The sequence below is a fragment of the Cynara cardunculus genome, assembly GCF_001531365.2.
Source record: "Cynara cardunculus var. scolymus isolate 2C chromosome LG 2, CcrdV1, whole genome shotgun sequence".
NCBI lineage: Eukaryota > Viridiplantae > Streptophyta > Magnoliopsida > Asterales > Asteraceae > Cynara > Cynara cardunculus.
Window position 1 is genome coordinate 49,481,351 of NC_037529.1, and position 15,514 is coordinate 49,496,864.

A 15,514-nucleotide genomic window follows, 5' to 3' on the forward strand; every position below is an offset into this window, starting at 1 on the left:
AGGTTTTATGTTGGATCCTATAAACATACTATTGCAAAGGGTGGAACAAGATGTTTAGCAAAAGGTATGTTTACTATATTTTCATGTCATTTGGACACGAAGACCTTCTTGTTGGATGACATAAGAAACCACAAAGCTGGCTTTTTTTTCAATTTTTAGGCGTGAATTGTCAATTATGTAGTTTTTCTTGATGTAGTTCTTTGGTAACAACGTAGATGGATATGAAGAATGCTACTTAGACTATCCATTTGCTCTTGCTACATGTCTGGTTTACTTCCTCATCATTTCTCTATATTTTAATCGCTTTCTCTCCATCCTCATTTTTCAATATATTTTGCAGGTTTACTTTTGAGGGACCATTTGGCATACTTGCAGATCCGAGGTGTCATTCAGTAAGACTAATCCTGGTAAGCTTTACTGTTTTACTTTTGTCAGAATTCTTCATGTTGTTGCTCCTATTTTTTTCTCAAAGAGGTCAATGGGATTTAGCCATTTACTTGCAACACCCCGCTTTCATGAGCAAGCATGGGAAAATAAATTAAGTGCTAAACTAGATTTTATGCAAGTCATAGGGAGATTCAAATTTATTCACTATGCAAAAGCGAGGCATATAAAATTGATTTAACTAAGATGTTAAAGGGGTAAGAATACAAGTCTATTTTGTCCTCTGATCTTGATTTCTTATGTTCATTTTATTTCATGAATTGCAACATGTTCTTTTGATTTTAATAAAATGTGAAAAGGACAAGTTACCAAGAGCATTATGCTTATGCCAAGTGCTATGAATTGAACACCACATGCATTTGTTTGACAAGTTTTTTCATTTGACAGTTATTTTCTGAAATTGACGTAAAACATATAGTTTACGTTCTGTTTTGTGTTCTAGGAATTGGTCATGTATGCAGATCTATGCTTTAAACCATACCTGCAGAGATAAATGGTGAAAGTTTCCCCCCTTCCCCAACTATGCTTAGTAGGTCTATTTTTTGAAGTCTAATCCAAGACACCGAATTTAGTTTGGCTTATTTGCACGTGGGTTTTGTTCTTCTTCTTGCGCAATTTGGTTATCTTTTAATTGAGATACTTGTGTTGGATCACGAACAATGTTTCTCAAGAAAAAAAATTACAACATATACCATCTTTATCTCACTTGATCACTGATCCAGAGGTTGATGAATTACAAAACTATTTGCAGTGAGTTCCAAGTGCTTTTAATATAAACATACACTTGACAATCATTAAAATTTCAACAATAACACCAACCCAGAGTTTTGTCTATTTCTTAACTGCCTGAAGATTGTTCCACTTGTGTCATGGAATTTTAAGCTTTTGACTTGATGTATATAATAATTGAGTATATTTCGGATATTGGAAGTACTCGAAGATAAATCACTCAAGTCAAAAAAATCTTACTCCATTTGTCCATGGAATTTGCAACGTTTGACCCTCCATATAGATAATTTGTAGAATATCTAAATTACCTTCTGATAAAAAAATATTATGGAAACAACTTAATATATCTTTCACTTGTAATATGGATGAGTAAATAGGTCATTTTAACTTGAAATCTTTATTTAGTGGAAGAGTACTGCTGTTAGTAACTTCTTGGTACATTTAGTTTTCCATTACTAGCCACTTAACTACTAATTTTGGATATCTACATGTATGTTATTAGCTTCTATTTTCTTGTAACAGGAGTTTTGACTTTGTTTACTTGTATATAATACACATAGCAATGGGTTTTTTCACGACTCACATCAAGCTAAAGCAAGAAAACAAGTTTCACATCTAATCATTGATTTTTAACCATTTCACAATTTTATTGGTGCATTTGTAACGGAAGTTGATCTCCAAATTCACTCACCCTAAATCGGCTTTTGCACCACATTTTTTTTATACATCATAGTTTCATTTTTCCAAATGCAATATATTCCAGCTTTCTTTATTCTTATGGTACTGCCTTATGATCATAGTCTAGGAGCTCCAGAGGCTGTCTGGAGCTCGAATTCATAGCTGATATTGAAATGGGGTTAAGCAGATGGATATGATGATGTTGATACACCACTATCCTCGAAATTTGTTGATGTGTTCCATCAATAGTAGGGATTCGGTTCTTTTTTCATTAAGCATTATGGAGTCGATGTGATGAGATTGATATCGTTGGTTATGCAACAATGGCTAAATGGGCTACTATTGATTTTTCGGTGTTGCCGATATGTGCTAAGGTTGTGGTTCCAGTTACAGTAGATGATTGTTGTTTTTTTGAAGCTAAAATAGGGACTGCAAAAATGCAAGGGTATGTGTAATGGTCGCAATTTTGTACCAAACCAATCCAATTGTACCAATTAAATTGGTATCAATCAACTGGTACCAATTTAAGTGGGTTATTAGTGCCATGCCAAGTATGCAAACTTGGTTGGTACAAGGTATTGGAAGTCGCATGCGATGTTAGTACCATGGTATTGACTTTATCGATTTTCTATTAGCTTTTGTATTTTTCATGTATTGGATATTAAACATTGTAACATTTATTTTCTATATGAACGTTTGAATGTTTTAAAAATTTTATTCCTCAATTAAAAACCTTAAACATCACATGTGTTACCAAAGAACTCTATGTCACTCAAAATTTGAACAAAATGTCAAGTTTTCGTATATGTAACGTGAAGTTAGTACAAAATCGTTACCAACTGAAAAAGTTGGTACCAGTTAATTGATACCAAATAATGTTGGTTGATACATGGTATAAGATTTTGTATATCAATTATAATTGCTTTGTTACATGATATTGAAGAAAAAAAACTTGATACCATACCAAATCCATCCTATCTCAAGAACCCAAGTTTGAATTTGATGGTGGTCTATTAACAAATGTCAATTTTATGTATGTATAGGACTTAATTTTGCAAGGGGCATGCATTTTGGAGACTTGATTTTCCCTTGGTTTTCTTTGGACAAGTTTAGAATTTGAAGGGTATGTTTCAACTGCTAAAACTTTATTTGAAGGGTTGGATGGATTAAACGAGATTGAAGCATGAGATTTCATGATTGTAATTTTGAAGACTTGTATCTTCTACTTTAATGGGTCATTTGATGCGGAAGTTATGCGAAATAGTGAGGAGAGATTTGTGGCACTAGCATATTCTTCATACTGTTGGTAAAGATCGAGAATCTTACCGAAAGTCTTATCCGTAAGTGAGGTGAAGACTCCTACCCGTTTAACACTTATCAGGTAAACTGTTGCATACGATGTCGTTTTCATGAACTAAAATCTTATCCGGTTAGATAAGTGATAGTATTGGATTGTATCGATAAACGCCTACCGGGTAAGTATTTGAGTAAACAACCCCTTAATAACTTTCTGCTTCAACCACCGCACGCAAAGCTCGGTCAAGTTACCTAGTTATTATATAAATATCAATTATTATATTATATAATAATATAATGTCATATATATTAATTCTAATTAATAATATAAAATGAATAAAATATTAAATAATATAACTTTTAAAACAAAATGAATGAAAAAAAATAAACAGACTAAAATACCTATTATTTAACAGAGCTATTTAATGGAAGAAATTCAAGAATCGGTAGCGGCTTCATGAAGAAAGTGAAAGCATGAGCAGGGCCATACCTGCCCTTTGGGGTATGGTTGACCGTAAAACCATAAAAATGTATAGCCTAAAGGTAAAAAAATTAAGGTATATAAATGTGAAAGGATAAGTTTTATAGGGTGAAGCATAAGTAAAACCATAAACTTACAACATTTAGAGGTTTCAATGAAAAATTAAGAAAAAAAAACCTTGTTTATTCATTTTCTATTTTATACCATTATCATATTAACTAATTAAATATTAGCTAAAATATATTAAAAATACGTATTTTTTTTTTACAAATTACATTAGTAGAAAGATCTCATCAATACCTTCAAAATGAGTTTAGTATTGAATATTTTTAAGTTAATTATATTTCCGTGTTAACATAAATAAAAAATAACATAATTTTAAATTTAATTGCATCCATGTATAATAAATGCAATATTTAATTTATATTAAGTATATATTTCTTTTGATGTTTGTCATTGATCTTTCTTGAATTTTTCTAATATAAATTTAGTGTCAATAATACGGTGACATTTAAAAAAAAAATTAACATGAATACAACTTTATTAGCATATTGGAGTTTATTTCCTTATATTATCAATATAATATTAATAAAATAACATATTAACCAACTGTTTATGTTTACTTTCTTGTATATTCAACCTTCCCTCTATAAACTTCAGAATTATTTATTAGGGTTAATTTTTGACTTCAGGATTTATTTGTTAATTTAGGACTAACTTTGTATAAGCATAGAAATGAGACCCCCATTGGGGAACCCGACGTAGGTGCACCCATCCCGACAGGGTCAGAAATTCCTTGCAAAACCGGGGACCGTAGATGGGGACGAGGATTCCCGAAAGTTAAAAACCGGGGATGGGGAAGGGGCCAGTTAACGTGGTCCCCGTCTATTATATATATTTATTGTATAATATATTATTTGTAAATAATTAGATTTAATTAGATTTAGAAATGATACTTTGACATTTTTTCTTATATATATATTCTTTCTTGGTTGTTTTATCTTTCTTCTTTATGATAAAAAAAACAATGAAAGTGGAAAACCTTTGATCAAACTAATTACATATGATGTTGTGATTTTGTTCACATATGAATATTTGATATTCCATAAAAGCAAATTTTGAAAATATGTGAGATCTAAATATGAACCATTATCGATCGAGTGTGGTGCTTAACTCATTTGATTTAAAATATCTCACACTAACTTAACAAGGAAAAAAAATCCCCAATTCCCCATTTGGGATCCCGTTGCCCGTTAAGGACAGAGATGGGGATATGATCATATTTCCCGGTAGAGACAGGGATGGGGATGGAGATTGGGTTCGGGGATGGGAATTGGAGTCCCTACCCCATTGTCATGCCTAACTTTGTAGGTAAGTTTGTTTATATTTGATGTTAACTCTTTAAACTTTAGAGTTTATTTGTTTATATTTGAGGTTAATATGTTGTATCTCGATGCGATCATATACAATGACCAAGTGAAAAAACTGAAAATGCACCAACATTCGATTAGTTTTAAGGTTTGAAGAGATAATTTTTTTTGAAAAAAAACCAGTGTATCGATTTTTAATAACTTCAATATTTAATCTATATTCAATCGACCAAAAATAATCAAAAAAGGAGTTCGTATAATAATTTTATAATTAAACTTTATAGTTTTATTTACCATGATAATTTTTTATTGATATCAGTCAAAAAATTCTAGATCCGTCACCGACCATAAATACCATACCTATGAATTTTAGGATTCAGGGACCCAAATTGTAATCAATCTCAAACCACAAGGACAAAATTCTTAATTTACTCTAATTAAAATAATATAATTTGAAATTAAATATAAAATTAATTGCGGACAAGATTCAAAGATTGACAAAGCGATCCGTGATGTGTTAGTTTAAGAGCTTCTGTCCTTCACTTTAGATCTTGGTTTATGCCAGAAACATATAATATTTATCTCTTCTTTTAAATATTTAATAGTAAATTTTGGCCATGTATCTGAGAATAATTATTATAATTATAAAATATATAAAACATTTAATAAATCTTCTTAAGAACCATTTTTATATATGAAATACTGTTTATTGATGTATATTATTTAAAATTCGAAGTTACAAGTAAATTATGCATAAGTACAATTTATTAGAGCTCCATGTTTAAATTCGTGTAACTAACTGCAAATAAACATAATCAACTACATGAAAAACATTTTATTTTAAATAAAATAAATCTAAAATATAATTAGAATAATTATTGAGTTATACTTATAACAAAATACTTAATTATTATCCTTATAAAAATCATATTATTAAACCAAAATAAATTACTTCATTATTAAACATAAATCGAATAACAATAAAAATTTTAATTACATAAAAAATGAGAATTTTAAATAGTTAATTTGATACTAATATCGATATATATATATATATATATTAAAAATTTTATGAATAAAAACATTATCGTTTTCTCAAAATCACATAAAACCGTACTATATCGACAAAGATAATAAATAATACGAAACACCATTTAGATGTATCTCGCTGCATTGCGTGAGTATCCTTCTAGTATATATCTATACTATGTTATAAAGTATTTGATAAAAACTCTTAAAACCATTTATTATGCATGAAGTACTGTGTATTAATGCATATTACTTAAAATTTAAGATTACAAGTAAATTGTACGTAAATACAACTTATTAAAGCTTTATGTTTGAATTCGTATAACTAACTGTAGATAAACATAATCAAATACAGGATAAACATCTCATTTTGAATATCAAAAGTCTAAAATATAATTAGGATAATCATTATCTTTATAAAATTTTATTGTTAAGCCAAAATTAAATTACTTCACTAAATCATAAAGACATTATCTTTCTCAAAACCACATAAATCGTATTATATCAACAAAGACAAAAAAAAAAAAAAACGAAACATTAAAATGAAGATATATCTCGCTGCATTGTGCGAGTACCCTTCTAGTATATAACTAAAGGTTATGATTTATAATTTCTTATCTGGTTGATGGATATCTTTAGTTTTAGTAATCAATTTGTTGAAAATGGCTATTTTCATTACTGTAATTTGTAAATTATGATTATTTTATCCCCATATTTATAATATACTGTTGGTTTTGTTCTTATGATTTATAATTTATTGTTATTTCGTTTTTATGGTGTACAAATTTATTGTTGTTTTTGTTTTTCATACTTAAAAATAGAAGTAGTTTCAATGACAAAAATAACAATGAATTACAGACCAGAGTTCACAGGGACAAAAATTTGAATTTAGGCAGCTTTATATTTGAAATAATGTTATTAAATTCAAAATATCTTTTTATCTAAACATGCAATAATGTTATTAGATTCGAAATATTTCTTTTATATAAACTATGAAAAATCAAGTGTTTTAGTAGTCAACTTTATATGGATATCGGAGGCCGGAGAGCCATTTCATGTCGGTCGTACTAGTACCAAATTATAAAACGTTAGATCATAAGTTATAGCTAATGATGTAACACTATAACAATTAGGAGCCGTTTGGTTCGTGGAATTCAAAGAAATTTGATGGAATTGGAATGATAAATTTCTTTGACCAAATTCCAATTCATTTGTTTGATTCATTTCTTGAATTGGATGGAATCCTTCACATTCCACAAATTAATGAATTCGTCATTCCTTGACATAATGGAAGAAAATGAATTCCATCACCAACCAGCACGACTATGCTACTATTGTTGGTTATGCCCCACCCCTAACCTCCCTCCCCCACCACCACACCAATATTGTTGCCGCCACCCACCGTACACTAACCACCATGCCACTATTGTTATCATCACAACCCACCTCCTAGTCACTCACTGCACATCCTTACTACGATCATGCTGCTACTATTATTATCATGCCTCTAACCTAACACCCACCACCACACAATTAGTGTCGTTGTCACTACTACCACTCACAAAATACGTAGATGACTTGTGGCTAGGGCCTACCCCAACACACCACTGATCACCATGCCACTACTTTCGTCATCATACCCACCCACTTCCAACCACCTGACCACCATCCCAACACTTTCGTCGTCACAGCTACCACCCCGCCACCCATCCCCACCTCCCCACCCCGCTGCCCCACCTTGCTCCTAACCTAACCCCCCACCCATTCCCAGACCCCAGGCACCCAGCCACTATCCCACCACTATCATCATCACAACTACCATCTCGCCACCTACCCCTACCGTCCCCCCCCTACCTTACCTTACTCCAACCTACCACTAACCACCATCCTAACATTGTAGTCGTCGCATCTACCATCCATTGGCCCACTCTGGCCCCGCCCCCCACCTGCCCTCAACAACCCTATAGAGCAGGGGTGGGGCATGGGTTTGGTAGGGTGGGGCGGGGTGATAGTAGTGACATGGTGGTTGATAGGGTGTGGACGGGGCGATGGCTGGGATAGTCCAAACAAAAACAGTTATTCCAATTATTTTGAGAGATTTTCTTCTAATTCCTACCAACCAAACGCATGGTCAAATCCATCAAATTCCATAATAATTATTCAAAGTCAAATTCCTTTAATGGATTCCAATTCCATCAAATTTCAATCTTTGTACCAAACACCCCCTTAGACTAACAAAGAAATAGAATTTCATTGGTAGTTACTTGTTGAAAGACATTACTGATGGATTCCCCATGGAAAATATCCATAAGAATTTTTTTTATTGGTAGAAAAAAGTGAAGGCTAAAAATAATTAGCGACAAAAATATTATTTCGTATGTAATTTTATACTTTCAGAGATAAATAACAAAATCCATTATTATTGAAAACTTTATGAATGGATTTTCAAGAAGACATCATCGACGGGTTCCTTTTATGACGGATTATCAAGGGGCATTTTGTCACTACCGAAAATTTATATTTTGACAAATAAATCTTAAAAGTATGGATCTTCGACATAATAATACAGCTAAATTGGATTTATAGGATACCTAAAATGTCTAGAAGTTCTAACAAAGTGATTTATAGAACTTACGTTTATAGGAGCAAACTATAAAATATCCTATCAAAACGTGGTCAAAGATACTCTTCAAATTACAACACTTGGAATCTTTGAAGCAACACCAAAGATGGGACTTTCAATCTCCCCTTTTTGTGTTCAAAGATACTTATTGGAAATAGGCAAAAACTTTATAAGAATCAACTGTGCATTGATTAACCTTTCAATTCTGGAGCAGGTATTTGGATTCGAGAACTTGAACTCTAACAACCAAGAATCTATATCAACTTTCTCAATGTATTCTTCTTCTTGAACAATCTGTACAAGCTATGATACTTCATTTTGAAGGGTATGAATTGGGTCTGGTTGACTTTGTTCTGTCTCTGCCCCATTTGCAACTTCAATATGAGTTTCAGATTGAACAACATCATCAATGATCTGTTCAACATCATTTTCTCTTTTAGCTTTTGTTTCAAGTCTGATTTCATGTCGCTAAACAACATTTTTTACTTTATCTACTGTCGCAAAGAGTTCATCAGGTATAAACACATCTTGAGGATAAGCTCTCTTTAAATTAATCTCACATACACAAACTTTTAAGCAATCTCTGGCAAGACTTATTCTCTCCTCAATTTGTTTCAAAAACTCTGCTTTTAATGCTTGATCTGTATGGGCAACTTTGACATGACTAAGAAACCAGTTAAGAGTTGCTGTGGAAAACTTTGGAATATCATCAAATCTGAGCAACTGAACTTTTGAAGAAGGATACTCTGAGGATGTGAAACCAAAATCTGGAAAGCTAATGAATCATCCTGGAAGTATATCTTCAAGATCGATACTTGTGTTTGGCTGCAAATCATATAAAGCAAGATTTCTGAAGCAAATTCCCATCACTCTTCTTAATTTAAACTTCAGTACAGGTTCATCACACTTCTCAAAGAACTTCAGCAGGAACATCTGATCTACTAGCTTTAGTTTGTAGAAATCTGCATTGGTGAACATACATAAAGAATCATCTTTTCTAACAACTGAAATATATCACCAGAGCAAACTCTTTCTTCTCAAAACTATTCACTTGCACAATTGGCCTTGATAGATTCAATCTTTCATTTCTCTGCCTGAATTGAAGTAAGAATTGAGAATGCATCATCTGAAGTTCTTTAGGCAATGATCCATCTACTTCATGTTCTAAGATAAACAATTGATCTTCATTCAAATACACATCAAAATTAGATCCTTAAGGAAAAATATCTACATAGAAAATTTCTTCATCAACTTGCTTTTTTGTGGAACCAGCATCAACCATAGTTTCATCATTTGCAGCAACTTCAGCAGATTGACGTACATTTTTAGGTTCAGCATTTACTTTTTGCCTCTTCTCCTCCTCATGATGATCTGAGTCATCAGAAAATCATGCTTCCTATTTTCTCCTCGAGTTTGAGCTTTGCATGAGTCAGGGTGGTATTTAGTCAATCTACTTTGACTTCTTTCACAAGTTCTTCAAAAGATCTTACTTGTTCCTGAATCTCACCAAACTGAATGTCACTGACATACTTCTCAATTGCAGAAGGTTTGTAAAAATAAGACTTTGGCATAGCATGAATAGGATTCTGAGCTGATTCTTCAGTTGAGGATGGAACTACAAACTTGAATAGATTTTCAATTAAACTTTCAAAAGACTTCAATAATGTTTTCTGAAAACTCATAAAATCATATTTTCTCACAGCCTCGTCAGATTTTGGCATAGTGGCTACTGGCCACCACTTTATTCAAACTTTTTTTGGTGACTTTCTGAGACTTCTCTACTTTATCAACTTCATCATTCACCAGCTGAATTGATCCATCAAGATACACCACTTTTCGTTCAATTATTGAAATTGATGATCTATAGACTTCTTCATTAAGTTTCAAATGAATCTTTTCAAATTCATTTTTGCAGAAATTAAAAAAAGTCTGGAATTTTTAACTTTGTAACAAAAGATGGTGTTAACCCATATTCAACAAATGAACTTGTTCTGAAAGTTGCATAAGCAATTTGACCCTTGGTAGGTGGAACAGATCCACTCTGTACAACAGATGTATTAATATCTGAAGCTTTAGTAATGTTCACTTCAGTAGGGCTTCCAGCCAATCCAAGAATACTTGTAGAATCATCTATGGTTGATGTAGTAACATGACTAACAAGCTGTGTTTATAAGTTATAAGGACTTGTGCTTATGTGAGAAAAAATAATATCTTGTGCATTATAAGGCTCAAACAAAGTTTCCTTTTTGAACTGTACAAGAGATGACTCAGACTCAATATGCATATGAATTGAAGTTTGAGGTTGGGCAGACTAACTCTGTTTCAATATCCATATCCTCCAAATAAGGACTGGATATATTATGTGCTGCTTCCCTTGGAAAAATGAAACTCCAACATGTTGGAAAATTAGAGATTGGCTTGGTGGGTTGATAACAAGATTTGGCATGGGCTCACTGCCTATTTCAATATTGACCACCAAGAATTATGGTTCAATAGTAGATGTGGTTGCTCACTTGCATAGGTTGGCACAGGGACCTGTTATACTTGTAATCTCACCCTCTAGATTTTGTTCATTTATGTCACCAACTAACCAATCTCCCAGTTTCATTTTGTGTCTCTACACTATGAGGTTGCTCTCCTTGTAGAGTTTCCTCCCCAAACTCTCCTAGCAATAGACCCTCACCTCTCTCACTCAAGGATAGGGATTCTTGGGCAGGGTTTACATGCAGGTAAACCCACTAAAGCACAATAACTAACTAAAATCTCACCATAAGAAATGTAAGACCTTAGGGCAGGAGTTAATAATACCTTATGTGTTGGAAATTCAGAAAATGATATGAATGGCCTCAGTGAATCCATGTAATGATGTGATGCAGACTATTCACCAACACTTCTATCAACTGATTTTTCTCCTTCAAGAGCACCCTTGATGACTATCTGCCAGAACCTTTGGTAGGGAATATATTTATTTTGATCTGAAAGATATTCCTTAATGTCTTCCCATATCAAGAAACCATAATCATAATGTTTGCATTTAATGATTCCATGAAACATTGTGAGCACCATGAAGCTTACTAGATCCTGTCCTCCTTTCTTGCCAATAAGACATCTATTGATAGTGGAGAAGATACAATACTACACAGAAGATAGATTCTTTCTTCACCATTGCTGTAAATGCTGATAAGGCACATCTGGTTGTAGACACAAAATCCTTTTAAAAGGATGATTCTTGAAAATCTTTATGCCTATTTGATATTCGTCCTTGAACTTGTCGTAGTCTAACTTCAAAGCACATTTATTAATTCCAGGAGTTGTGAAATTTTCTTCAGCTACTTCATTGTTCAGAGCAGGTATTGAAGCAGCTTCACTTTAATTGGGGTTACACTCGGGACAACAATCTCAGTTTCAACACCAACGTGAGATTCAGAAGGATGATATTCAGGATCATTCTCATTCAGATTAGGTTCAACAACAACATCATTAGGATTTTTAAAATTGGTTGACAGAAAAGATTTTGCAACTTTAGCTTCATCATCCGAAGATGATAGGTAGGTATTCATGAATACTTTGCAATGGTTTCGATTGAAAGTAGCACAGAGATGATAATTATCGAATAGGCACAAGATCGAATTCGTAGGTAGTGGACGGGACCGGACTAATTGTTGTCAATTGTTTATTAAAATGATCATGTTATCCTTGTGCAATGTTATTTATATCATATAATAATCGTAAAATGACAATAAATCAATCAAAATATATTTTAATTACATAGTTTTTATAATCAAATTTAATACAATAAATATATATCCAAAAAAATGTCGACTAGCCAACCCGACAATCGCACTTAAATATTACCTATTTTCACCTGTTATTCAACCCACCTTTCACTTTCGTTATTTGCAACCACGGTTTAATCTTTTAGATTGTACTTGCAATTAATCCATTTTTTTCCTCTCCCAAACTTATCTGATAAATTGAAAGTTCATGTTGCTCCTCCAAGAATTGGATGAATACAAAATCCCTTTCAAAGATATAAAAGAGGTCACCAATAACTTTAATCATGAAAATATTGTTGAGGAGAGCAGCTACGGAAAGGTGTATAAAAGAGAACTTTTACACTCGAAAGGACTTGTCACAAATGGATGAATTAGGTTTTCCCTTGGAATGAAATAACAAAGGTAATATTGTATTTTAACTTTAGTCCCAGTTGTTCCACCTTTTTTGGTGGAACAAGAAATATCAAGATTTATCTCATGAAAATTAAAAATAGTCGAATCTTATCTCATGTTCTTTTTTGCCTATAACATGCCAAACATGAGACTATTTTTTTTGTTCGCTCCTGTCCTATGTAGTCTGCATATCAAACACACTCGTGTGGGGCAATTTTTTGTATCTAGGATTTGAAAATTTTGAATATTGGGGATTAAGTTCAATTTAATCCTATTTGATACGAAAAATGCGAAACGAACAAATTAAGGTTTTCTTTTTTACTTTTTAGAGACATGTTAAGTTTTGGTCTAAGTAAAAACATGACAAGAAATTAATGATTAAAAGTTACTAGTTGTATACTCATGCAATGCGGCAGGATGTGAAATTTTGAAAAGATGTAAACGGGCATATCGATTACGGATAAAAAATTGTATTTGAAATTGTCAGGCCTACACTATTAATTGTTTCATATTCAATTGATTTGAGAAGAACTGAAACAACTCAATAATCTATTTGATGTTGAAATTTAACAACAGATTGATTATAATTTGGTTATGCATGAAATGTTGAATTATAGAACAATCTATTGATCTCAATAGAAAGCAGGACATGACTTACCTTAAGAGTGATCAAGATTGCACAAATATAATAACTTCCGCTTATTATATAACACAACATACTAAAAGTTCTATTAGGATATATATTCAACTTCCCGTGCAATGCGGCAGGATGTAAAAGTTCTATCATGATATATATTCAATTTTTAAATATCATTTTTTTTGCAAAATATCTTTGAAATAGTTGGTGGTTCACATCTGTATCAAAATCCGAAAATGAAAAATTAATGCAATTTCTCATTCAGAAAGTCYAAAATTTATGTTTAAACAAAATAGAAATTAGAATCATGTTTTTATCATACACAATCATCATCCAAAACTTCTTGATACACCACATTTGATGTGTAGATTCCTTCCTGTTTGAACTTTTTGCTAGGTTTCACTAATACCTTCGTATTACCACGTGATATCCCTTTGGATAATGCCACGTAAAGTTGGTCATGCGAGAATAACGATTCCGGTAGATAAACACCTACCACCAGAATTGTCTGTCCTTGAGCTTTATTGATTGTCATGGCAAAACAAAATCGAACAGGAAATTGTTTTCTCTTTAATTTAAAGGGAAACATATCATCTTTAGACGGACATAGAGGAATTCTTGGTAAAAATACCCTCTTATCAGCATGCTGACCAACAGCTATTTCTGCATCGATATTATTCTGCTGAAAACCTCTACATATCAATCTCGTGCCGTTACATAATTCATTTGAGGGGTTGATATTCCGCAATAATATTATCGAACATCTATATTTAAGCCGGAGGTGATGAGGGGCCAAACCTCTAACAGTCAGTGAGTTTAAGAATTCCATCGGATATAAGTTATTCTTGTCATCTTCTGCTTCATCAAAACTATAGTAAATTTTTTCCTCTCCGCCGAATCTTTCAATCAACTGATCATTAATCTCGTCGACATGTTCATTTTTAGTTGTTAGTATCTCCCTCGAAATGATATAATTTGAAGCAGTCTCGCAGGTTTGAAGAGAATGAAAGATTGCATCAATCAAAGCATCCTTCGGTTCATTTTTATTTGTGTAAGGAATTGTCATGTCATCAGGTATGCGAATAAAGTTTCCATCTACTGATTCTTTATCTCCATCGTCGACACGTAACAGAAAATCCAAAAACCATGGATCAGTAGGTGCTCTCATATTGATCGTTAACCGCAACTTTTTAATCGAAGACCAAATATGTGACATCCGTAGGCTTGAGTCTACGATCTGTGCTCGAGTGTCATGTCTCATTACTTGCAACACCTGTCTAAAATCACCTCCCATAATCATTATTTTCCCACCAAATGGGAGTCTCACCCCAGTGATGTCTTGCATTGTTCTATCGAGTGCCTCTACTGCCTGCCTCTTTGCCATTGATGCTTCATCTCAGATGATTATTTTTGCAACTCGAAGTAGTTGAGCAGTTCCACTTTTTTTTTATATTGCACATCGAATTATTACTAAGAGTAGGGGGAATCTTGAATCGAGAGTGAGTTGTTCTCCCTCCTGGCATGTTATTAGCGGTAGCACCGGATGAAGCGGTTACGAGAGCAATAAGTCCACGGGAACAAACATTAGCTAGCAAAGCTCTATACAAAAATGTTTTTCCAGTTCCACCTGGTCCATCTACAAAAAACACGCCTGGACAATCATTATCTACATGCCTCATGATCTCATCAAATGCATGTTTCTAGTCGGAATTTAGAGAGTTTCGGGCATGTAAGTCTTCGTCTTGCACAATTATGGAGTACTCCTCTTGTACCTCATGAAATCCTCGTAATTCTAAATTGACAGCTGCATTTAAACTTGGAAGATCAAAATCATCGAGGTTTTTACCCATAGATTGTAAAAAGACTGAGATGTCTGTAAGAACCATATTTCGAACTCCCTTAACATTTTCGTAGTCTCGTCTATAATCTTCAAAGAGTGAATCATAATGTTCATCCCATAACTTACGAACATCTCCTGGCTCACATAAATCAAGATCGTTGCGAATAATCGTCTAAGAACATTGGGAAACTGAAATAAGGAGGCATCGGCAAGACAAT

General features: G+C 32.9%; 1 protein-coding gene across 1 annotated transcript; it reads right to left on the bottom strand.

Moving 5' to 3' along the window:
- Window positions 1-13,772: 13,772 nt before the first annotated feature.
- Window positions 13,773-14,840, bottom strand: LOC112506144 (ATP-dependent DNA helicase PIF6-like). The gene has a single exon (XM_025110170.1). It carries the CDS (start codon window positions 14,838-14,840, stop codon window positions 13,773-13,775), a length of 1,068 nt encoding a protein of 355 aa, XP_024965938.1.
- Window positions 14,841-15,514: the final 674 nt, after the last annotated feature.